The sequence below is a fragment of the Ahaetulla prasina genome, chromosome 4, assembly GCF_028640845.1.
Source record: "Ahaetulla prasina isolate Xishuangbanna chromosome 4, ASM2864084v1, whole genome shotgun sequence".
Lineage (NCBI taxonomy): Eukaryota > Metazoa > Chordata > Lepidosauria > Squamata > Colubridae > Ahaetulla > Ahaetulla prasina.
The window spans coordinates 8343166-8367217 of record NC_080542.1 but is presented as its reverse complement, the minus strand read 5'-3'; the positions used below and the strand labels follow the sequence as shown (position 1 = coordinate 8367217).

Below are 24052 nucleotides of genomic sequence, written 5' to 3'. Positions count from 1 at the left end.
AAGAAATCGACGGATTCGACCCCTATCTGGCATTTGTTTGTCTTGACTTTTAACCCGGCTGTTCGGAAAATGCTCAAGACCTTCCGTAACCGCTCCCCCAATTCCTCCATGTTTTCCCCTGAAATTAGGACATCATCGAAGTAGGGAACTACCCCTGGGAGCCCCTGCAGTAGTCGTTCCATCAGGTTTTGGAACAGCCCTGGTGCCACACTGACCCCAAATTGCAATCGGGTGCACTTGAAGGCCCCCCTGTGCGTCACAATCGTTTGGGCTTCGGCTGTGCGGGCGTCTACTGGCAGTTGTTGGTAGGCTTGGGCCAAGTCTAACTTTGCAAAGACTTGCCCTTGCCCCAAAGAGTGCAATAAGTGTTGCACCACGGGAACCGGGTAAGCGCTTTTCTGTAAGGCTTTGTTAAGCGTCGCCTTGTAGTCAGCGCAAATTCTAATTGACCCGTCCGGTTTTATGGGGGTGACGATTGGTGTCTCCCACTTTGCGTGATCGACTGGCACCAAAATCCCCTGATTAATGAGCTTATCCAGCTCCTTATCGATTTTTGGTTTTAGGGCAAAAGGGACTCTCCTCGCCTTAAGCCTAATGGGGGCTACCTGGGGGTCTAAGTTGAAGGAAATAGGGTCCCTTGTACTTGCCCAGGCAGTCCTTGAAGACATCTTCGAACTCGTTAAAGAGAATGTCTTTCAGGTTGCAGTCACTTCTGTAGATGCCAGTCACTCCCATGCCCAGGGCACGAAACCAGTCTAGTCCCAACAGACTGGGCAGAGTTCCTTCGACGATCGTGATGGGCAGGGTCTTCTTGTGTGGACCGTACTCGACTCGGACGGAGGTGGTCCCTCGAACAGGGATGCGATTCCCCTGGTAGTCGTGGACTCGTAGCCGTTGTGCTTGCAGGTGGCGCTTCGCGACGGACGGCAGCGACTTCGCCAAAGTGTCCCAGGACATGATGGTGATCGCTGATCCCGTGTCTACTTCAAGCCGGCACCGTACTCCCTCTATTTTGGCTTGGTGAAGATCTTCTTCTCCACTTTGGTCGAGGCGCCTATGACCACAGTTGTTTGGTTGGAATCCGCGCCTTTTTTGTTTGAGCCAATCGCGGGTCGCCTTGCCGATTCCGCGCTCTGATTGGCCGATTTGAATTTTCGGCGGGAAGGTTGGGCCGCTCGACAAACTTGAGCTAGGTGCCCTTTCTTCCCACACCGCCGACATGTCGCGTCTTTAAACTTGCAGCGTTGGCGCTGGTGTTGACCCCCGCAGCTTCCGCATTCATCTCGGTCCCCTTTGTCGCGTTTCTCGGTGCGGCAGACCCCTTCCTCGTCTTCACCGTCGGATTCGGTCTGAACCTCCTCCTGGTGCACCGGAGTTGCCTTCGCGCTCGCCTTTTGTGGGACCGGCTTCTGCAGTGTCTCTGCCGCCTGGGAGGACATTTCATGTGCTCTGGCTTCGTCCAGAGCGTTGGCTAGCGTTAGGTTGCTCTTTGCTAACAGCCGTCGCCTCAAACGGATGTCTTTGACCCCTCGGATGAGTTGCTCGAGGAGCACCTCGTCTAGGTCACGGTATCCGCAGTCCTTGGACGCTCTTCTTAGGGCGGCCATGTAGTCGCCGATGGATTCGCCCTCCATCTGCCTTCGCTCTCCGAATTCAAACCGCCGCACGTATTTGGACGGCGTTGGTGCGAAGTGGTTTCTTAGTAAAGTCTGTAAAGTTGGCCACGACACCGACTGCAACGGCGTTGGCTCTGCCAGGGCTTCCGCGATGTCGATGACCTCCGGACCGCAGTGGCTTAAGAAATAAGCCCTTTTTCGGTTGTCTGGAACTCCGTGCAGTTCGTTGGCTTCTAGGAAACTCTCGAAACGGGTCATATACGTTCCCCATTTCTCCTTAGCCGGGTCGAACGGTGCGGGCGGAGTGTAACTGGCCATCTCCGCTTTTCTGCCCTGGATTTGCTGGGTTCGGGTCTATCGTGCTTCAGCTCGGTTCTGGTTCTCCTTAGCCTCGAGATCCCATCCTCGTCGCCAATGTTAGGTTCTGGAAATAACGAGGCTGGAGACCAGGGTAGTGACAACAGCTCTTTAATATAGGGTGAACCCAGCAACAGGCTGGGGGAAAAACCTCTCCTTTTATACAGTTCTGCTGGAGGCTTCGACCAATCAGCAACGTGCTGATTTCCCGCTCAAATATTTAAAGGTACAAACATGAATACATAACATATACCACTTTACAATGCTTTTACAGCCCTCTCTAAGCAGCTAATCCTTGAAGTGGATTACTTCAAAGCCTTTTTTCTGAGAGTGCACCTAATCAGAATATCCACTATTGGGTATTTCAAGATCCGTGAGAGTGCAAATCTGTGACTTGAATATTATCAGGGTTTGAACAGATGCTCTGGCAGATGAGAACAGAGGGACGAAGCTTGTGGCAATGACTCTGACACACAGACATTATTATCCTTCTGCCAATCTCTCTGGGGTTCAAGATACGTTGATTGTGGTTGAATTGAAATAGCCTTCTGTGCACTCTTTGATTTTTTTTCCTAATTAAGAAAATACGGTGATTCCTGTAGGAGACAATTATTTTGTTTCTGATGAGGGAATAACTGGCCGATGTTTAAATGCTTTTTGAAGTGCACAATTGCTAATAAAATATACAGAGGGTGTACATTTTACAAAATACACTTGATTTTTTAAATTTGTTTTATTTTTATTTATTTTTTTACAGTGAATGATACATGCAGTTCACCTTCCATTATACAGCGTTAAGATGCATACATATTTTGGCATCCTCTCATTTTAAGCGGTTTTTTTATGATTTTCTTCTAGATCCCTATAGATCTGGAAGGGAGGGGGACACCTCTGTCGTTTCCACAACGTTGGGTTGGGTGACATTTTTACTTAAGTTAGCCATGAGCAAGAAATACATTTTTTCTTCTAGTTGGAAGTGCCTGCAGCCTTAAATATTTCTGTGGGTTTCAAACCCTTTGTGGACCAATTCAAGCAGAGGTAAAATTGTAAAATAGTAAAATCTGTGGTCATTTACTCCTCAAAATTTCTAAAGAGAGAAAAGTTGTTCTGATATTTTTTTAAAAAATTCTTTAACCTCTCTCTCTTACATCCTTTCTTCACTTTCAGTATCAGTTTTCATTTTATTGTCATTTATGAACATAACAGAAGTGAAAATCCCATAAACTAACATGCAGGATTTCTATATTCACTACAGATATTTAGTTGATGGAGTGGATAAAGGAGAAAAGAGGCAATGGTGCCTAGCATTTAACTTTAACTTCCCTGTCCAGTAAATAAATTTGAGAGTGGAGATTAATGTCAGGCAGAGAAAAAAACAAACAGGTCCACACATGAAGGTTCAAATAACCTGACTTATTGCTTAAAGTCTATTCAACGGAATAGATTCCTCTGCATAGCAGCAGGAAGAGATAAGAAAGCTAGATGACCAAAATCTGGTTCAATAGATGTATTGAAAAGGAAAAAAAGGATTTGGTTAAGGAATCTTGGAAAATGATCATAACACAGCAACATGAACACTTCTTCTGGAATGGGCAATCATAATGAATTTAATAATCATAAATATCATACACAAATAGTTCTTTGATAAAAATAAGCATTTCTATGTTCCTATAGTTTTATACAGTATTTGTTGCCTATAGACAGCATTCTTTCTATTTCATTTTGCAACAATTTCTCTGAGCCAGAAATATCATGTGATGTACTAATTTCTCTTTGTGAGTTGGTCCCGGCGGTTGAGGTCAGGACGCAAAACAATGATGTAGCACTTTGGCAGGAATATGCATCCCAGTAATGCAGCACTGGAGGCCAAGATGGAGAAGACCTCCACAGCTACCATGGCTTTTCCTTTGGTGCTCAGATAGGCTGGAAAGAAGGAGATCCACACACTGCAAAAGGCCAACATGCTGAAGGTGATGAACTTGGCTTCATTAAAGCTGTCAGGTAATTTACGGGCAAGGAAAGCAACAATAAAGCTGGCGATGGCCAAGATACCCATGTAGCCCAAGACACAGTAGAAGAAGAAAGCTGACCCCTCATTGCACTGTAAAATTATTTCTTGGAGCTCTGAGTGCATGTCCAACTCAGGGAATGGGGAGGAGATTGACAACCAAAGTGTACAAATCCATACTTGGAAGAGAGAGCAAAAAAGAACAGTCCAAAAAGCCAATCTTCTCCCCACCCATTTCCTCATCTGTGATCCTGGTTTAGTGGCCATGAAAGCCACAACCACAGTGATGGTTTTGGCCAGTACACTAGAAATGGCCACTGAGAAAGTGATGCCAAAAATTGATTGTCGAAGAAGGCAAGTCACTTTTCCAGGTTGGCTGAGGAAGAAGAAAGAGGAGAGAAAACAGAGCAGAAGAGATACAAGGAGGGTGTAGGTGAGGGACCGGTTGTTAGCTTTGACAACAGGAGTATCCCTGTACTTAATAAATGTTCCAAGTATCCAAAATGTCAAGAAGAAGAAACCAAGAGCTGCTGAGGCTAAACTGATTCCTAAGGTTTCTTCAAAAGTTAGAAAAACCAGCAGTTTCAGGATACAGCCTTTCTTTTCTTTATTTGGATAATGATCTTCTGAACATTCAACACAGTCATCCATATCTGGAAGGAAAATCAAGGATATATGTTTTTTCATCTAGGCGTTCCATATTATTGAAAATCACCCTATTAATTTTATTCATCCAAGCAATTTATTGAAGTTTGCTTAAGTCTAATGAAAATTGTAAGAATGCCTAACCTACCATTTTGGTTTGAAACCTTCCCTTCTGGGCATGGAACACAATCGTAGCAGCAAAACTGATGTCCCTCAATTCCTTTTTTCCAATATCCCTGGAAACAGGGGTCATTGCATCGAGAAAGTGGAAGAACCTGATGAGAAGTATAAAAGTATAAAAGTATCGCACACCAGAATAACTAGACACAAGGACAGTTTTTCACTCTGCTAAACGACTATTACTAAGAATGTATTACTTTTATTCTTCTCACCTTTCCTGTTACCTATCTCCTCCCACTTATGACTATAACCACGTTGCTTGTATTTTTATGATTTATGTTGTTTTATTTAGTTTCCTAGAATGATTTGATTGCATATTTAATATCCCATGACTATCACTGTGTTGTATCTTATGATTCTTGATGAATGTATTTTTATGTGCACTGAGGGCTTATGCACCAAATACAAATTTCTTATGTCTCAAATCACACTTGGGCAATAAAGAATTCCTTTCCTTTCCTTTCCTTTCCTTCCCTTCCCTTCCCTTTCCTTTCCTTTCCTTTCCTTTCCTTCCCTTCCCTACCCTACCCTACCCTACCCTACCCTACCCTATCCTACTCTACTCTACTCTACTCTATTTGGTTTTCAAATTGGAGATATTTAAAAATTTGGGGATTTTTCTCCTTTAAGGAGGGGAATTATTTTTGACTTCCCAAAGGATACTGAATTCATTAATTTCATCAAAAACTTAAAAAATGTAGAAATTACAATGATGTACCAAAATGTTCTGTTTAAATGGCAGATAAAATAATTGCACATGGTGATAAATTCATGTAAAAATGGCCACTCTTGTGGTTTAAAATGCAAATGAAATACGTAAAATGGCTTTTGTATTGTAACAGCATATTGTCAGTTTAATGAGTTCTTGAACATCATCAACATTTGACAACTGTTTCTTTAAAAATGGGCCTCTGGTGGCTCAGCAGACTAAGTCTGTCTGTTATTAACACAGCTGCTTGCAATTACTGCAAGTTCAAGTCCCACCAGGCCCAAGGTTGACTCAGCCTTCCATCCTTTATAAGGTAGGTAAAATGAGGACCCAGATTGTTGGGGGCAATAAAAGTTGACTTTGTATATAATATACAAATGGATGAAGACTATTGCGTAACACTGTATAAGCCGCCCTGAGTCTTTGGAGAAGGGATATAAATTCAAATAAAAAATAAATTAAAAAAAAAGCCAAAAATCAGATTTTGAAAGAGACTATGTTCAATATGGGTTCATAATGGATTAAGTCATGGTCCATTCACTAATTCGATACCTGATTAAAAGCTGGATTCCAGACAATCATATCTTCATCAATGAATAAATCCTTCCCTTTTGGAGCATGTGGATCTAACTTTCCAACTCTAACTCTCTGAAAGGATCTATTTGGAAAGATGATCAAGTTGGTGATGTCGAATCCACCTGTTGCTTCCCCTTTCTCATTCAGGAACACTCTCTCCCCAGCTGAGTTGTTGAAAGAAAGGCCTTGAAGAAACGAGTGGAGCTACTTGAAAGGGAATGAAAGAGAAAGGGGGTTGAATACAACGTAGTAGAGAGGAGAACACCATATTAAATTTCATTGACTCATTCTTCCCAGTCCTATAACAATTATTAAATGTGTACCATTAGAAATTTAAGAATTGATATTTCAGAGAAATGTACAGTCCATAGCCACTCTATGATTAATTTGATATTTGAGAGCAACGTAATACGGAAGAGAACATCCTCTAACTCTTATTGAATATGTATGCTTAGAAATTTGATAATTGATATTGCATGGAAAGGTACTTGTCCGCTCTCTTATTAATTTGATTAATTTAAGGAAAGCTAAGACTGAATTGAAGTGGAATGCAAATAGGCTTTTGGAATTATATAACTTCCTTCAGTTATGAATTTGGTTCTCTCTTTAAACAACTACTGTTGTTTCCCCAAAAATAAGACCCTGTCTTATATTTTTTTGAACTCTGAAATAAGCACTTGGCTTTATTTTCAGGGAGGTCTTATTATTTTGGGGCACTCCTCTTGCCGTCTTACCTGATTTCCAGCTCTGTCTCCCTAACCTTAACCAGAGGAAATGGTGGGGACTGGCTGTGCATGTGTTTAAATATTTTCAGGAGGGCTTATTTTCAGGGAAGGACTTATTTTCAGGGGACGGATTATTTTCGGGGAAACACAGTAATTCAACCCAGCCCCCATCTAATCTTTTGTGATTTGTATAAAGCTATTTTAAAGTTTGAGGTCTGACCAATTTCGTGGCTCCATTGTACGATTTAGGTGCTCTGACCGGCTGGTCTCCCTTCCATGTCAGGTTCTCCCTTATTGTCACATCGGCTTTGTCACATCGGAGTCATTCGTCTTCTTTTTGGGATTTTTTTAGCTGTTGGATCAGTGTGCTGTCAGCCAGCTGAGGAGTGGATAGCTGCGATCACCTCGCTGAGACCTACACTGCTAATTGCCTGGAGGGAATGATGGTGTTAACTATTCCCTCTTGGGTACTTTTGTACTGGGGTATCTGAGAAAATGCACCTGGCAAATATTGGTGAAGTTGAACCCATTAAAGTATTGCACCCATCTCACTTGCTTAGGGGACAGCTGTAGTGACCCAGACCCAAGTAGGTAACAACAAACTCAGTCCGTGATAAAAATAAACTTTATTCGAACAACTGGAAATTATTTCATTCCCAGCATCGTGCAACTCAAAATAAAACAAAGGCCTCACAAAGACACATTCACTGGTTATCATAAACTTGAGTCCAATTAGGCAAACTGCCAAAGGCCCTTCCTGATAAATGTCCAGAAATCAGAGCAGAGAACGGAGCAAAGAAAGCAGCTACAACGTTGTTTTCCAGCAAAGAGCCCAAACGCAGTTGCTGGTCTTTTAAGCTTTATGGGAGGGCCCAATCATCTCTTGGCCCTTCTCCTGAGTTGTCCTCTCTGCTTGAGCTGCTCTTTCCTTCTGGCAGCTCTTCTCATGCATGCATTAGGAACAGGCTCCTCCTGTTCCTCTGCCTCACTACTATCAGTCTCTGGAGGCTCTGGAATCTGCACCTCACTTCCCGATGGCCCTGGCCTCACCTCCGCCTCATCGCTGTCCGATTCCGTTGCCAGCACTTGCTGGCTGCTGACGGACCACAGCAACAGCTTCCTTGGTGTTCGTAATGCTTCTGGGTTCTTGTGGTCAGTCCACACATTGAATGGAATCTTACTGCCTTTTAGGAATTGCCTCCAAGTCAGCAGCACCCTTGGAACAGCACATCTTCATTCTCCCACATCACCCAATGTCTTTCAGTGTCAGTCAGCTTCCGGGAATTGTAGGTGCAGGATTGCAGCATCCTTTTCACATTTTTTGGGAGCAAAATGCACTCCCCCTCTCATATCCCTGGCATTGGCTTATATTACAAATGCTTCTCCAGGTTCGGGGACTGTTCCTGGGACTGACGGATTCACCAATGCTCGCATCTCCATTCTGACAAATCCCCGCATCTCCATTCTGACAAATCTCTCACACAGTGGCTCCACACAGATGAGCTACAGCACGCTGTCGAGGACTTTCTACTCCCCTGACTCTTTCCAGTTTGCAGCCTCACCAGGCCTTCCATTTGCTCTCTCGAGTCACAGCAATGCCAGGTGTTGTCAAGAATTTTTCACTCCCCTGGTGTTGTGGCTCCTGCCCCCGAACCTGGCCCCATGCCCAGATATGCCTTGGAGCTGGGCCTGCTGCCAGAAAGTGACTCAGAGCCGGGCCTGCTGCCAGAAAGTGCCTCGGACAGTGAGGGGGAAGGGCTGTCAGGACTTACCTCGGCAGCACCAACCTCCCTGGATCAGCTCCAGGAGCCAGAAGCAGGCCAGGTGGAAGAACTAATGAGACTTCCATCCCCTGATTCTCTCACCCCCCAGGCCACGCCTTCAGACCCAGCTGATACCAATCAGGCTTGGTTGCATCCAAGGTTTCGTAGGCAGGAGAGAAGAGAACAACAGAAGCAAGGGAGGGGCAGGCTTAGGAAGTGCTGAGTCATGGAGCCACACCCCACAGCATATAAAAGGCAGCAAGAGCTGGTGGGTCTCTTTGTATCAGGCAAATCCACTGAGTGACTAGCGCTGAAGGTTGCAACTCACCAGCGTCTTGGCAGCTAACGAGGGCTTTTTGGCAGATGCTGCCAGAGCTGATAAGAGCCGGCTAATTAGGCCATCGTTTGGGCAGAGGTGGGAAGGATAGAACATCTGATTCTTGCCAATCTGCAGCCCATTGGGCCTTTCATTTGCTCCCTCAAGTCACAGCAAATCCAGGCAGAACCAAGGGAAACTCCAACTTGGCTGCCTTCCCCACTCCACTCAGCTGTCGCACCTTCAGGTCAGGGCAGATGGATCCAGCCATGATTGCCTCCTCTTGTACCAGTGGCTGCTCCATCTTTTCCACTCTCACTTTGGATCAGGTTAGCACTGTCTGCACCCTGGCATTTGCTTGGGTGACTGTTGTTGCTTCCCAAGAAAGGAGCGATCCAGGCTTCACTGTGACATCAGTTTTCCACTCCATTCCAGACATTGTTAGGTCACAGGTCTCTTGGGGTTATTCAAGTAGGTTAAGAGCTGGTTTAATATCAGCTGTCCAGTTATGGAATCCAAAAGAAGGAAACACTTTCAGGAGAATTGCGTTTCCAAAAGTAAAACTTTATTGGATACAATTCTTGAATACAACTCATCTGTCTGAAAACCGTACTGCATAGCGAACATAAATACAATTGAGGGAGTCCAGAGATATTTCACAAGAAGAGTCCTCCACTCCTCTGCTTGTAATAAAATACTTTATGCCACCAGACTCCAAATTTTGGGCTTAGACAACCTAGAACTATGCAGACTTCAATCTACCCTAAGCATAGTACATAAAATTATCTACCACAATGTCCTACCTGTCAATGACTACTTCAGCTTCAACCACAACAATACATGAGCAAATAAAAGATACAAACTCAAGGTAAACCGCTCCGAACTTGATTGCAGAAAATATGACTTCAGCAACAGAGTGGTCAATGCCTGGAATGCACTACCTGACTCTAAAGTTTCTTTCCCAAACCCCCAAAACTTTAACCTTAGACTGTCTACTGTTGACCTCACCCCATTCCTAAAAGGTCTGTAAGGGGCGTACATAAGTGCACCTGTGTGCCTACCGTCCCTGTGCTAATATTCCTTTTAACTTACTCTTTTCATGTATCCAAATTACGTTTATACTTTTACTTGTTATCTGATATATGATTGACAAACAAACAAACAAACAAACAAACGAATGTTGGTATTGAAGAAACAAGTTCTGGTTTCCCACGCAAATGCTTGCTCAGTTAAACAATACTTTTTCTTCTCCTTACTCCTGTTTGATCACATTGACCAATTAGAGATGATCTTTTGTTATGAGAACTATCCGTCTCTTTCTCAAGGCTCCATGCTCTGTATACATTTTCTGTATTCCATTTCTCTCCCACCAGTTCATTGGCAAGTTGAAAAGCATTAGGTTTGAAAGATTCAAAGCAATTCAGTCTTGACATTTCTTTTAACCAAATTTTAGAATTTGAGATTCAAGCATTATTTGATAGATAGATAGATAGGGGGGTGGAGATTACTGCAAACAAAGGTTTGTTTCATACAAATGTGGATGCCACATATAAAAAGGGCCATTTTTATTTTATTCCATTAAAACTCTCATAGAGACAGAAATCTTTTCTTGTCACCTATGAAAATTTCAGGAGCCACACAGAAATTTCTTGGAGAATTGATTATTTTGGGAGGAGACAATGAAAAATAAGCTAAATTATCAATTTAACTATTCTTATTGTGCAAGGTAGGGTGATATCCTAAATAAAGGTAAAGGTAAAGGTTTCCCTCGCACATACGTGCTAGTCATTGCTGACTCTAGGGGGCGGTGCTCATCTCTGTTTCAAAGCCGAAGAGCCAGCACTGTCCAAAGATGTCTCCGGGGTCATGTGGCCGGCATGACTCAACGCCAAAGGCACACGGAACGCTGTGATCTTCCCACCAAAGGTGGTCCCTATTTTTTCTACTTGCATTTTTACATGCTTTCGAAACTGCTAGGTTGGCAGAAGCAATACCATCTGTATGCTGATGGTATTGGGGTGCCATCTGTATGCTGATGATACTCAGCTATACATTGCCACCCGCAACCACCCCAACGAAGTCGTTGATGTGATGTCCCAGTGTCTTGAGGCCATGCGGGTTTGGATGGGGAAGAACAGGCTTCGACTATACCCTTCCAAGACTGAGTGGCTGTGGATGCTGGCATCCCGGTACAGTCAGTTGAAGCCATCGCTGACTGTTGGGGGCGAGTCATTGGCCCCAATGGAGAGGGTTCGCAATTTAGGCGTCCTCATGGATGGATGGTTGTCCTTTGAAGAGCATATGATGACTGTCTCCAGGGGAGCTTTTTATCAGGTACGCCTGGTACGCCAGTTGCGCCCCTTTCTAGACCGGAATTCCCTATGCACGGTCACTCATGCCCTCGTCACTTCCCGCCTGGACGCAATGCTCTCTACATGGGGCTCCCCTTGAAAAGCACCTGGAGGCTCCAGTTGGTCCAGAACGCGGCTGCGCAGGTGATAGAGGGAGCAACTCGAGGCTCCCATATAACACCACTCCTGTGCAAGCTGCACTGGCTTCCTGTGGTCTTCCGGGTGCAATTTAAGGTGTTGGTTACCACCTTTAAAGCGCTCCATGGCATAGGACGGGGTTATTTACGGGATCGCCTGCTGCCACCAATAGCCTCCCATCGACCTGTGCGCTCCCATAGGGAGGGCCTCCTCAGGGTGCCGTCGGTCAAACAATGTCGACTGGCGACCCCCAGGGGAAGGGCCTTCTCTGTGAGGGCACCTGCCCTCTGGAATGAGTTTCCTCCAGGGTTATGACAACTCCCTGACCTCCGGACCTTTTGTCGCGAGTTGAAGACATTTTTGTTCTTCCGTGCAGGGCTGGCTTGAAGTAATAGTAATTTTAATTGGGGTTTATTATAGTTTTATTACTGTTTTTTAAGTTTTAATTCGGCCAAATTGAATTAGTTTTTTAATATATTTTTTTAATTTTTATATTATATGTATAATTGTTTTTATTGGGCTGTAAACCGCCCTGAGTCCTTTGGGAGAAGGGCAGTATAGAAATCAAATAAATAAATAAATAAATAAATAAAGCTGGGACAAATAACAGCAGCTCACCCCATTACACGGAAGCACTAGGGATTCGAACCGCTGAGCTGCCGACCTTTCGATCGACAAGCTCAACGTCCTAGCCTCTGAGCCACTGCGTCCCTTCAGATATCCTAAATAACGCTTGTCAAAATTTCTAAAATAACTTCTAAAACATAATTTATACATTTTATTTATTTATTTATTTGTCAAACATAACAGTATATATAAGTATTAGCTCCTTGATTAACAGAATAACAATAGAAACCAATTTTTCTGCATCTATTTTAGACAGAACATTATAACAAGGTCAGAAGGGACTTTCTAGGTCTTCTAGTCAAACTCTTTCTCTTTCAAGAAGGAGACCCTATGCCATTTTAGACAAATGACTATCCTTCTCCTTGTAAACTTCACCAGTGTTGGAGCTTCTACAACTTCTGAAGGCAAGCTAATTGGCAAGCGAATCCACTAATTAATTAATTGTTCTCACCATCAGGAAATTCCTCCTTATTTTTACTTCGTTTTCTCATGCTTGATTCCACATGCAGAAATAATGAGTTCAAAGATAATTGTACATCAAACTGTTCATTAAAATAAAAGAAGCATCCAATGAAGAGAGAATACAGTGCCACTTTATAATGCCTTGGTAAAGCCACACTTGGAATACTGCATTCAGTTTTGGTTGTCGTGATGTAAAAAAGATGCTGAGACTCTAGAAAGTGTGCAGAGAAGAGCAACAAATATGATTAGGGGACTGGAGGCTAAAACATACGAAGAACGGTTGCAGAAACTGGGTATATCTAGTTTAATAAAAAGAAGGACTAGAGGAGACATGATAGCAGTGTTCCAATATCTCAGGGGTTGCCACAAAGAAGAGGGAGTCAAACTATTCTCCAAAGCACCTGAGGGTAGAACAAGAAGCAATGGGTGGAAACTGATCAAGGAAAGAAGCAACTTAGAACTAAGGAGAAATTTCCTGACAGTTAGAACAATTAATAAGTGGAACGACTTTCCTGCAGAAGTTGTGAATACTCCAACACTGGAAATTTTTAAGAAAATGTTGGATAACCATCTGACTGAGATGGCGTAGGGTTTCCTGCCTAGGCAAGTGGTTGGACTAGAAGGCCTCCACCTCTGTTGTTATATTATATTATTATAATACCTGCCAAGCGTGCAGCTGTGGAACCTCAGGTTTTTTATTCATCATAGTTTTCCTTGTATTGAAACTCAACATGTGTAGAGCCTGCAAAGCATGAGCCACAGCATAAACAGCATTGTAGACACTGTAGCTTTGGCCAGTCATTTCCATTTCAAATATAGGTGCAGGAAGATCCCCCAGCTTCATCTCCCGAGTGCATTTTCTACTCTGCATTTCTTGTAACTCTGGTTTTGGAAATGAACAATCAAATGATTGTTCCCAAACATCCTGTCGAAACCCATCATTGTAATCTGAAAGAGGATTTATAGTCTGAAGAAATTCCTTGAAACATGTAACCGCTGTTGAATGAACAGTGAAGGAAAGAGCCCCATGGAACATCTGGAGATCCCATGTGATTTGAATGCCTGATAGTACAAAATCAATCTGTGCAGTCATGATCCACACCTTTCCAAATAATGCAGTTTCCTTGCTTTCAGGATCCACCACAAATGTTACAAATCTTAGCCAAATAATTGCCGAGGATTCTCCATAGACAAGATATGCATTGGATTTGCTCTTCAACATATTAATGGAAGTCATTGAGATGGTTTGATAAAATTCTTGGAATTCTTCCAAGTGGACCAGTTGTGAAAACCTTTCTATGAACGCTGAGCAGATTCCGTTCTGTGAAAGTAAGGGCTGCATTTTCTGTAAGAAATTTTCTCCATTGTTATTATCAACAGAAAATATCCCAATCCACGTCCACCTGAAATGATGAAGCAGTTGGACAATCCCAATGTACTGATGGTCCTCTTTGGGGACCATGAAATACAGTGAAGAGAGTTTACTCATCTCGAATTCCTCTTCAGGTAATGAGCCATATGTCAACTAAAAGAAAGTCCAGTAAAATTCTGTTGAGTCTTTAGGTCAAATTTAATTTTCCCATCTTGTTTTCATATAAAATATATCCAAGAATATTTTCCTCTAGCAATCTTTTCAGAATTCAGGCATGAATTTCTTCTAAATATTTTAAACCTATGTACTAGATGAATTGTTTTAATGGAATCAGTTCAAATCTTCCCTCAGGTCTGGAATGACTCCTGATAATATTTCCTGTAACTGACATTGTTGTTTCAGAAAAGAATGCTGAGTAATAGACCTTAAGACATGCAGACACTTTAACAGAAACCTAACCTTAATATTTGATGCTGAATTACTATTCCATAACAACAAAACAACAACAACAACAACAACAGAGTTGGAAGGGACATTGGAGGTCTTCTAGTCCAACCCTTTCCCAGGCAGGAAACCCTACACCATCTCAGACAAAGAACATTTTCTTAAAAATTTCCAGTGTTGGAGCATTCACAACTTCTGCAGGCAAGTTGTTCCACTGATTAATTGTTCTAATAGTCAGGAAATTTCTCCTCAGTTCTAAGTTGCTTCTCTCCTTGATTAGTTTGCTTCTTGTTCTATCCTCAGGTGTTTTGGAGAATAGTTTGACTCCCTCTTCTTTGTGGCAACCCCTTTGTGGTCTCTTCCCAAAATCCCAAAAGCTTCAACCGAAAACTGTTTACTATTGACCTCACCCCATTTCTAAGAGGTCTGTAAGGGGCGTGCATAAGAGCACAAGCGTGCCTACCATTACTGTCCTATTGTTTCCTTTTGTTATATCCAATTAATATAGTTATTACATACTCATACTTATATATATGCTTATATATTGTATAATTATTTCATGCTTATACTTATGTATACTGTGTGACAAAATAAAATAAATAAATAAAATAAAAATAGATATTGGAAGACTGCTATCATGTCTCCCCTAGTCCTTCTTTTCATTAAACTGGACATACTAAGTTCCTGCAACCGTTCTTCATATGTTTTAGCCTCCAGTCCCCTAATCATCTTTGTTGCTCTTCTCTGCACTCTTTCTAGAGTCTCAACATCTTTTTTACATCATAGCGACCAAAACTGAATGCAATATTCCAAGGCCTTATAAAGTGGTAGTAACACTTTACATGTTCTTGATTCCATCCCTCTGTTTAAGATTAAGAAATAAGAATTCTTAATTCTTAAAGAATTAAGAATAAGATTAAGAATTTTCTGCTCAACCCTTTAGAACTTACTTGTGGAATCTTGAAGACACCTGTAAGTTCACCTATATAAGATGATGTTTCAAAATCCAGTCCCCCAATGATAACCATGAGATTCTTCTGGCAGTCACATTTGTAGTTAGGGACAAATTTCTGGGATTTGAAAAGCAGATCCAGGGTGGTGCGATAGGTCATCCTTGCATTCAGGTAACTGTCATAGATGTGGAACCCAAGAGTGACGTTAGGTAAGATCTGGGAGATCCTCATTGATCTCCTTCACAGCAAAGACCAAGACAAGGATGTGCTGGTAGAACTTAGTTATTACACTGCAAATGATTTAAATACACCAGTTGAAAAAGGAAGTTGACCATTTTCATAATAACGCATGTTTTCTATATGAATACCAAACATTTCTTTCTCCGACGAAAGTAAGTAACTAATAGGCTTTCTAAAATTCTGAATACTTTGTACAAAGTTCAATTTTCCTTTATTTTACAGTATTTGCATGTTATGCAGCAAATATCTACTACAATAAATAAAAACGTTGCTTTTTTCATGCAACCCCATTTATTTCCTAACACATTTTCACAAAATAGGATACTAACGATTCCAGGATGGATCAGTCATTAGGGTATGTATGTTTTGTTAAGAGTAAGAATTTTGATTTTTTTTTAAAAAAAAAATTACCTGAAGGTTACTACCATAAATGTTTTTCAAATGAGGTTTTGCGCTAAAGTGTCATACATTATATGACTAATAATTTACCATAAAGAAGAATTCTTGTGTATTCTTCTGTAACTAGAAACCTTTGAAAGGTACAGAGACTTAGATTAGATAAGGTAAAGGTAAAGGTTCCCCTCGCATGTACGTGCTAGTCGTTCCTGATTCTAGGGGGGCGGTGCTCATCTCTGTTTCAAAGCCGGAGAGCCAGCACTGTCCAAAGACATCTCCATAGTCATGTGGCCAGCATGACTCAACGCCAAAGGTGCATGGAACGCTGTTACCTTCCCACCAAAGGGGGTCCCTATTTTTTCTACTTGCATTTTTACGTGCTTTCGAAACTGCTAGGTTGGCAGAAGCTGGGACAAGTCACGGGAGCTCACCCCGTTACATGGCAGCACTAGGGATTTGAACCGCCGAACTGCCAACCTTTTGATCGACAAACTCAGCTGTCTTAGCCCCTGAGCCACCGCGTCCCTATCTTAGATTAGATATAAAACCTAAATTTATACTGACAATGTTTTACTCTCATAAGCAATTTTGGGGAAACTGATTAAGATAAGGAGGAAAAAAAATCCTTACTTTGGTATGTCATAAGATGTTATACGAGGATGTTCCTTAAAATTAATTTCATAAATGTTGTAAAGTATGCGGGACACTATCCCACCAATGATGAGGTCCCCAGGTTGGTACCACTCATGTGGAACAAGGAAAGCATCACTTGCTGGGCAGCTCAGAGTCACTATTTTCTTCACCAGAAACACCAGGAGGAGCAACATCTTCACTCTTGAAAATGTCTCTGTCTTTTATCCTATCCTACAGGAAATGTTGTATTGTTCCAATAGCAAATCCAGTGATTAATTCAAGGTTTATATCTGAGACGGCACCTAATTCGAAAATCCACCTTTGGGTATTTGAAGATCTACAAGAATAGAAATTGGTGACTTGAATAGCATCAGGGTTTGAACAGATATTATGGGAGAGGAGAACTGAGGGAGGAAACCTGTAGCAATTGATTCTGATACACAGCCATTATTAGCCTTGTGACAATCCCCTTGGTTTCAAGATAGGTTGATTGCTGTTGAATTGAAATAGCCTTCTGTGCAGTCTTTGATGTTTTTGCCTAGTTAGGAAAATATGGGGATTCCCGTAGGAGATAATTTCTTTTTGAGGCGAGAATAAGTGGCCAACATTTAAATGCTTTTTAAAATTGCTAATAAAATGGACAGAGGGAAATTTGCAATACAAAATACACTTCATTTTTTAAATTGTTTTATTTTATTTTTTTAATATAATGAACGAATAAATGCAGTTCACCTTTCTTTGAATAGCGTTAAGATGCATAGATATTTTGGTATTTGAGAAGTTTTGTATGGTTTCCTTCTAGATTCCCCTTGAAGGGAGGGTCATACTCTGATTACAACAAAATACCTTATGCCACCAGACTTGAAATCCTGGGTTTAGAAAATTTAGAACTCTGCCGCTTTTGACATGACCTGAGTTTAACTCATAGAATCATCCGTTACAATGTCCTTCCTGTCGAATACTACTTCAGCTTCAAGCACAACAATACACGAGCACACAATAGATTTAAGCTTAATGTGAACTGCTCCAATCTTGATTGCAGAAAATATGACTTCAGTAACAGAGTTGTTAATTCCTGGAATGCACTATCAGACTCTGTGGTCTCTTCCCAAAATCCCCAAATCTTTAACCAAAAACTGTCTACCATTGACCTCACCCCATTTCTAAGAGGTCTGTAAGGGGTGTGCATAAGAGCACAAGAGTGCCTACCATTCCTGTCCTATTGTTTCCTTTCGTTATATCCAATTAATATAGTTATTACATATTCATGCTTATATATATGCTTATATATCGTGTAGTTATTTCATGCTTATGTTTATATATACTGTTGTGACAAATAAAATAAAATAAATAAATATCTCTCGTTTCCACAATGTATAGGTTGTGTTACATTCGGGCAATAACGAGGCAGGAGACCAGATGAGTGATAACAGCTCTTTAGTTTATAGTGAACCCAGCAACCAACACTCGGAAAAACCCCTCTTTATATACAGTTTAGTTGGAGGCTTCAGCCAATCAGCAACGTGCTATTTCCCGCTCAATTTTCCCTCCAAAACTTTTAAAGATACATTACACTCCTTCCCTCCCAGAAAACATTGTACCCATATTTACATGAAATTAGCATCTATTTCTCTACGTAGTCACGCAAGTAGACTGGGCGTCTCCTAACTCTTTTGGACCTGCGCAATTCATTCTCTGGGAGTGAGTCGAGCTGGCCGGAGGGACTGTTTGTTCCTCTCAGCTCCTCCTCTAGGCCATCCGGCTCTGGATTATTGGCAGAGTCTTCCCTGCTGTCTTCAGGAGGAACCAGTTGATGTCGCTGGACCTCATCGAACTCAGATAAGTCCTGCGTTTGCCCCGGGTTTGAGTCAGCTGTGGATTCAAACATTGGGTAGTCAGGGCCTGTTTCGTCTGTTTCTGATTTACTGGTTATTCGTTTCCTTATTTGGTCTATGTGGCGCTTCCATACCCGGCCATCCTCTATCTCTACTAGATACGATTTTGGCCCGGTTATCTCTAGGATTTTCCCTTTTAACCAAGTAGGGCCCTCGCTGTAGTTGTATGCCCACACTGGGTCGCCCACTGTCATCTCTCTTGTTTTACCGTGTGCCCCCTTGTAACCGTCTGGGGTGTAGTTTGGGTTTAGTCGGTCTAGCGGGCACCTAAGCTTCCTACCCATCAATAGCTCTGCCGGGCTACGGCCAGTTGTTACACAGGGGGTTCTGTGTTGGACTGCTAGGAAGGTATCGATTTTTGTTTGCCAATCACCTGGCCTGATTCTGGACAATGCTTCCTTTGTGCTCCGAACGAAACGTTCTGCAAGTCCGTTCGTCGCAGGGTGGAAAGGCGCCGAGAGGACATGTTGGATGCCCTCCTCCGCCAAGTACCCCTCAAACTGGGTCGCCGTGAATTGCGGGCCGTTGTCGGAGACTAAAGTGTCGGGCAACCCGTGGGTTACAAATAGGTGCCGTAGGACTGAAATTACGGCCTCGGCTGTCATGGATCTCATAAGAATGATTTCCAGCCATTTGGAGTAGGCATCAACTACTACCAGGAAGGTTTGGCCATGGAAGGGGCCGGCAAAGTCGATGTGAATCTTAGACCATGGGCCCTGGGGTCTCTCCCACTCTCGAATTGGGGCCGTTGGGGGTAGTGGTCTGGACTCCTGGCAGGCCTGGCATTTCCCTACCCTGTCACTAATTTCCGTGTCCATCAAGGGCCACCACACATAGCTCCTCGCTAAACCCTTCATTCTCACGATCCCTGGGTGGCCCTCATGCAGGATTTCTAATACCTTTTTCCGTAATTTCTCCGGGATCACCACTCTATCCCCCCATAGCAGACACCCCCCTTGAGCTGAGAGCTCCCCACGTTTCTTTACAAATTCTTTAAAACGCTCGCCCGGCGCAGCGGGCCATCCTCTTTGCACCCAACCAATGACAGTCCTTATTGTAATGTCCTTGTAAGAAGCCCGAGCCACCTCCTTGGATGTGACTAGGCCAGAGTCCAAAGAATCAATTAGCAGGACGGGTGTCCCCGGAGTGGGGTCTTCGATAGTCTCTGGTAACGGGCATCTGCTCAGGGCGTCCGCATGCCCTAACTCCTTCCCTGGCCGGTGCAGTAATTTGTAAGAATACGCCGCTAGGAAGATAGTCCATCGGGTCAGTCTGGGCGAAAGTGTCACGGGCGTTGGGCGGTCGCCTGCCAACAGGCCTAGTAGGGGTCTATGGTCCGTGATTATTTCGAAATCACGACCAAATACATATTCATGGAATTTCTTTACCCCGGAGACTATAGCCAAGGCTTCCCTATCTAGCTGGCTATAGTTCCTTTCAGCTGATGACATTGTTCGGGAGTAATATGCTATAGGGGCTTCTGTGCCATTTGGCAACCTGTGGCTGAGCACAGCCCCCACCCCGTAGGGAGATGCATCACAAACTAACACTAATGGCAACGTGCCATTGTATTGAATAAGGAGGCTATCGCTAGATAGGAGGTTTTTCACCCTTCAATGCCTAGCTTCCGCCTTCCCCCAAGACCACACAGCTGTCTTTGCTAGTAATTTGTGTAGCGGTTCGGCTATTGTTGCCTTATTTTTTAAAAATACCGCGTAGAAGTTGACCAGACCTAAGAATGCCTGTAACTCCGTTTTGTTTTGGGGAGCTGGGGCCTTCCTGATGGCCCGTACCTTGCTCTCAGTGGGGTGGATCCCTTCCCTGTCTATCCGGTAGCCCAGGAATTCCACGGATCCTACCCCGATCTGGCATTTGTTCAGTTTAACTTTGAGTCCGGCGGACCGGAAAATGCCCAAAACTTTTCTCAGCCTTACCCCTAATTCCTCTAGATTCTCAGCGGATACCAATACATCGTCGAAGTATGGTACCACCCCGGGTAGTCCCTGCAATAGCCGCTCCATTAGGTTCTGAAATAACCCTGGAGCCACACTAACCCCAAACTGTAACCGGGTGCATTTAAAGGCACCCCTGTGCGTGACAATTGTCTGCGCTTCGGCCGTGCTGCTATCTACAAGTAACTGTTGATAGGCTTGGGCCAAGTCTAGCTTGGCAAAAACCTGCCCTTGCCCCAACGAGTGCAGTAAGTGTTGTACCACTGGGACGGGGTAAGCACTCTTTTGCAATGCTTTGTTAAGCGTTGCCTTGTAGTCAGCGCAAATCCGGACCGACCCGTCCAGTTTGACTGGGGTGACTATAGGTGTCTCCCACTTCGCATGGTCAACTGGCACTAGTATTCCCTGGTTTACTAGTTTGTCCAGTTCCCGGTCCTATCTTGGGCTTTAGGGCGAATGGGACCCTCCTAGCCTTTAACCGGATAGGGGCAACTTGTGGGTCTAGGTTAAAGGAGATAGGGGTCCCCTCGTACTTGCCCAGGCAGTCTTTGAAGACGTCCTCGAACTCCTTCATTAGTTCGTCTTTTAGGTCAACTTCGTTTCGGAAGACTCCGGTCACTCCCATGCCCAATGCTCGGAACCAGTCCAATCCCAACAAGCTCGGCAAGGTTCCATCAACTATGGTAATGGGCAGGGTTTTCTTGTATTGTCCATACTTGACGTGGACGGACGTTACCCCTCGAACAGGGATGCGATTCCCTTGGTAGTCCTGTACCTTTAAGTTCTGTGGTTGCAGCTTGCGTTTCACGATGGCGGGTAAGTCTTTCACGAGAGTGTCCCAGGACATGATCGTGATCGATGAGCCGGTGTCCACTTCCATTCGGCACGGCACCCCCTCAATGTGTGTTTTAGTGAAAATCTTTTTTTCTAGGCGCGTTGATGCATGACCCACTCTCACGGCAGTCTGATTCAACTTCGCGCCTTTTTTGAATTGACCAATCACGGGCCGCTTCGCCGTTCCCACGCTCTGATTGGTCGGTTTGAATTTTTGGCGGGAAGGTTGGGGCGCTCGACAGGCCTGCGCTATGTGCCCCTTCCTTTCGCACCGCTGACAAGTCGCATCCTTAAACTTGCAGTGTTGTCATTGGTGTTGCCCTCCGCAACTCGCGCATTCGCCCCGGTCTTCTGTCTCCGGCCTCCCGGTGTGGAAGACTTCTTCCTCTTCCTCACCTTCCGACTCGGCCTGGACTTCCTCATTGTGGACCGGGGTTGTTTTCGCTCCAGCCCCTGGCGCGATCGGCTTTTGCAGGGTTTCTGCCGCTTGGGTGGACATCTCGTGAGCCCTGGCTTCGTCCAAGGCGATTGCCAGCGTTAGGTTGCTTCTAGACAGCAGCCGCTGTCGCAAACGGATGTCCCTGACCCCACAAATGAGCTGGTTGAGCAATGCGTCTTCCAAATCTCGATACTCACAATGGTTCGCGGCTTTTCTCAGCGCCGCCATGTACACACTGATCGACTCGCCCTCTCTCTGTACCCGCTGCCTCAACTCGAACCGTTGGACGAACTTTGAGGGCGTCGGTGCGTAGTGTGCCCAAAGTGCCGTTTGCAGTGTTTGCCACGGTACCGACTGTACCGGCGTTGGCTCCGAAAGCGACTCTGCGGTGTCGAAAACCTCTGGACCGCAGTGGCTTAGGAAATACGCTCGCTTCCTGTTGTCTGAGACTCCTTGGAGTTCGTTTGCCTCGAGGAAACACTCGAAACGAGCCATGTATGACCCCCATTTCTCCTTGGCTGGGTCGAATGGCGCTGGCGGTGTGTAGCTGGACATTGCTGCTTTCCGCCCTTATTTGCTGAGTTCGATAATTCCTGGTTAGTTCAGCTCTTTCCTGGCGCTCTTTTGCCTCGAAATCCCACCTTCGTCGCCAGTGTTACATTCGGGCAATAACGAGGCAGGAGACCAGATGAGTGACAACAGCTCTTTAGTTTATAGTGAACCCAGCAACCAACACTCGGAAAAACCCCTCTTTATATACAGTTTAGTTGGAGGCTTCAGCCAATCAGCAACGTGCAATTTCCCGCTCAATTTTCCCTCCAAAACTTTTAAAGATACATTACAGGTTGGGTGACATTTTTACTTCAGTTAGCCATGAGCCGGATATAAATTTTTAATTCTATTTGGAAATGGACAGGTGTCTGCAGCCTTAGATCTTACGGTGGGTTTCAAACCCTCTGTAGACCAATTCCAGCAAAGGATTTAACTGCGTAGTAAAACCTGTGGTCATCTACATCTCACAATTTCCAAGGAGAGGAAAGTTGTTCTCTATCGCTCCCTTTTTTCTTTATCCGTCTCTCATCCTTTCCAGTATCAGATTTCATTCTATTGCTGTTGATGAAGACAACAGTACTGAAAATTCTATAAACTGACATCCAGATTGCCCAGTATTATTGTGCTGGAGACTCGCACATTGATGGATTTTGCTTGTATTTGTGAGCAAAAACAGGAAGCTGATTCTGACAGGGTATTTCTGTTCCATCCAGCAGATCAACATTCAAATAATGAAATCATGTGAAATCATTGGAGGAATAAATCTCCCAGAAGAACATCAGGAACTTTTGGATAAGAATATGGTGGATTATTCAAAATGTTCTGAAGAAGAAGATAAAGTTCCTGCCGCAATTTTTCCTTTTGGGAATTATAACGGATTGTACAGTGACTGAGATTAAATTGATTTTGAACTTAATAACAGCAGCAAGGCTGTTGATTGGATATTGGAAGAAAAAAGAATTACCTACAATAGAAGAATGGATATTGAAAGTTACTAACTTGGCTGAGATGGCTAAAATCTCAGCTTTTTTGAAAGACAATACGCAGGAAAGATATTTAATTGAATGGAAAAAATGGATTGATTATTTACAAAACAGATATCAGATTAAGAAATATCAGATTGCCTTTGAATAATTAGGATGTATTATTTTATATAATGGGGAGGTTAGGAAATGAAAGGATTTGGATGAGGTTAATTGGATTAGAAGGGAAAATTTTACTCTATGTTTGGTTTATATATAACAATACCTTGTGATTGACCCGGGAAGCCGGGGGGATGGAGGGAAGGGGTTTTGTGGGGGAGGGGGAAAAAAGGGGGAAAATGTTTTTGCTTGTTAAAACTTTTTCAATAAAAAAAAAGAACATCAGGAAGAAGGAAATTCAGCTCAAGGAGTGGTTGAAAAAAACAAAACCCTTCTATCTAATCAATCCAGCCCACTCCAAAGAATTTAGACTGATTATTGATGGGAATTTTAACAATAAACATACTCTTGACATCGGAAATTGCATCCTTTTGTGCACCTCACTAGGCGTTTACAAACTGGATGGAATTTAGATAATGATGTTATCTAACATCATGTTACATGTTACATCTGTTGGAAGAAATGTCCATCTTTGTTCAGTCCCAAGTAGGGAGAAAGACACTGGAAACATGGAGGCTGCTTGGAAGGATCATTTAATGGTGAAGCAGAACCACCAAGCATATGTGATTCTGGGTAGCTGATCACATGGAGTGGTGAAAGAGATATATTTTATCTCCTTTTTCGGGCCTTGCCATACAGCTTCCTGTTCCTGTGCAAGAAATGTATCCTATTGGTTGTCAGACTCCCAGGGGGCTATGCTGGGGTCCAGCTGAAGTTGTCTGAATTA

The 24052-nt window shown here is 43.5% G+C and overlaps 1 protein-coding gene across 1 annotated transcript; it reads right to left on the bottom strand.

The window, feature by feature from the left end:
- Positions 1 to 3945: 3945 nt before the first annotated feature.
- Positions 3946 to 16705, bottom strand: LOC131197042 (vomeronasal type-2 receptor 116-like; the record flags this gene model as incomplete). Its single annotated transcript, XM_058180640.1, has 5 exons — positions 16509 to 16705; positions 15240 to 15480; positions 13135 to 13998; positions 4775 to 4901; positions 3946 to 4634 (listed from the first exon to the last, which is right to left on the bottom strand). Coding segments are annotated over exons 1-5 (2118 nt in total), but the record flags the coding sequence as incomplete, so codon positions are not given.
- Between the last annotated feature and the right edge of the window lie 7347 nt (positions 16706 to 24052).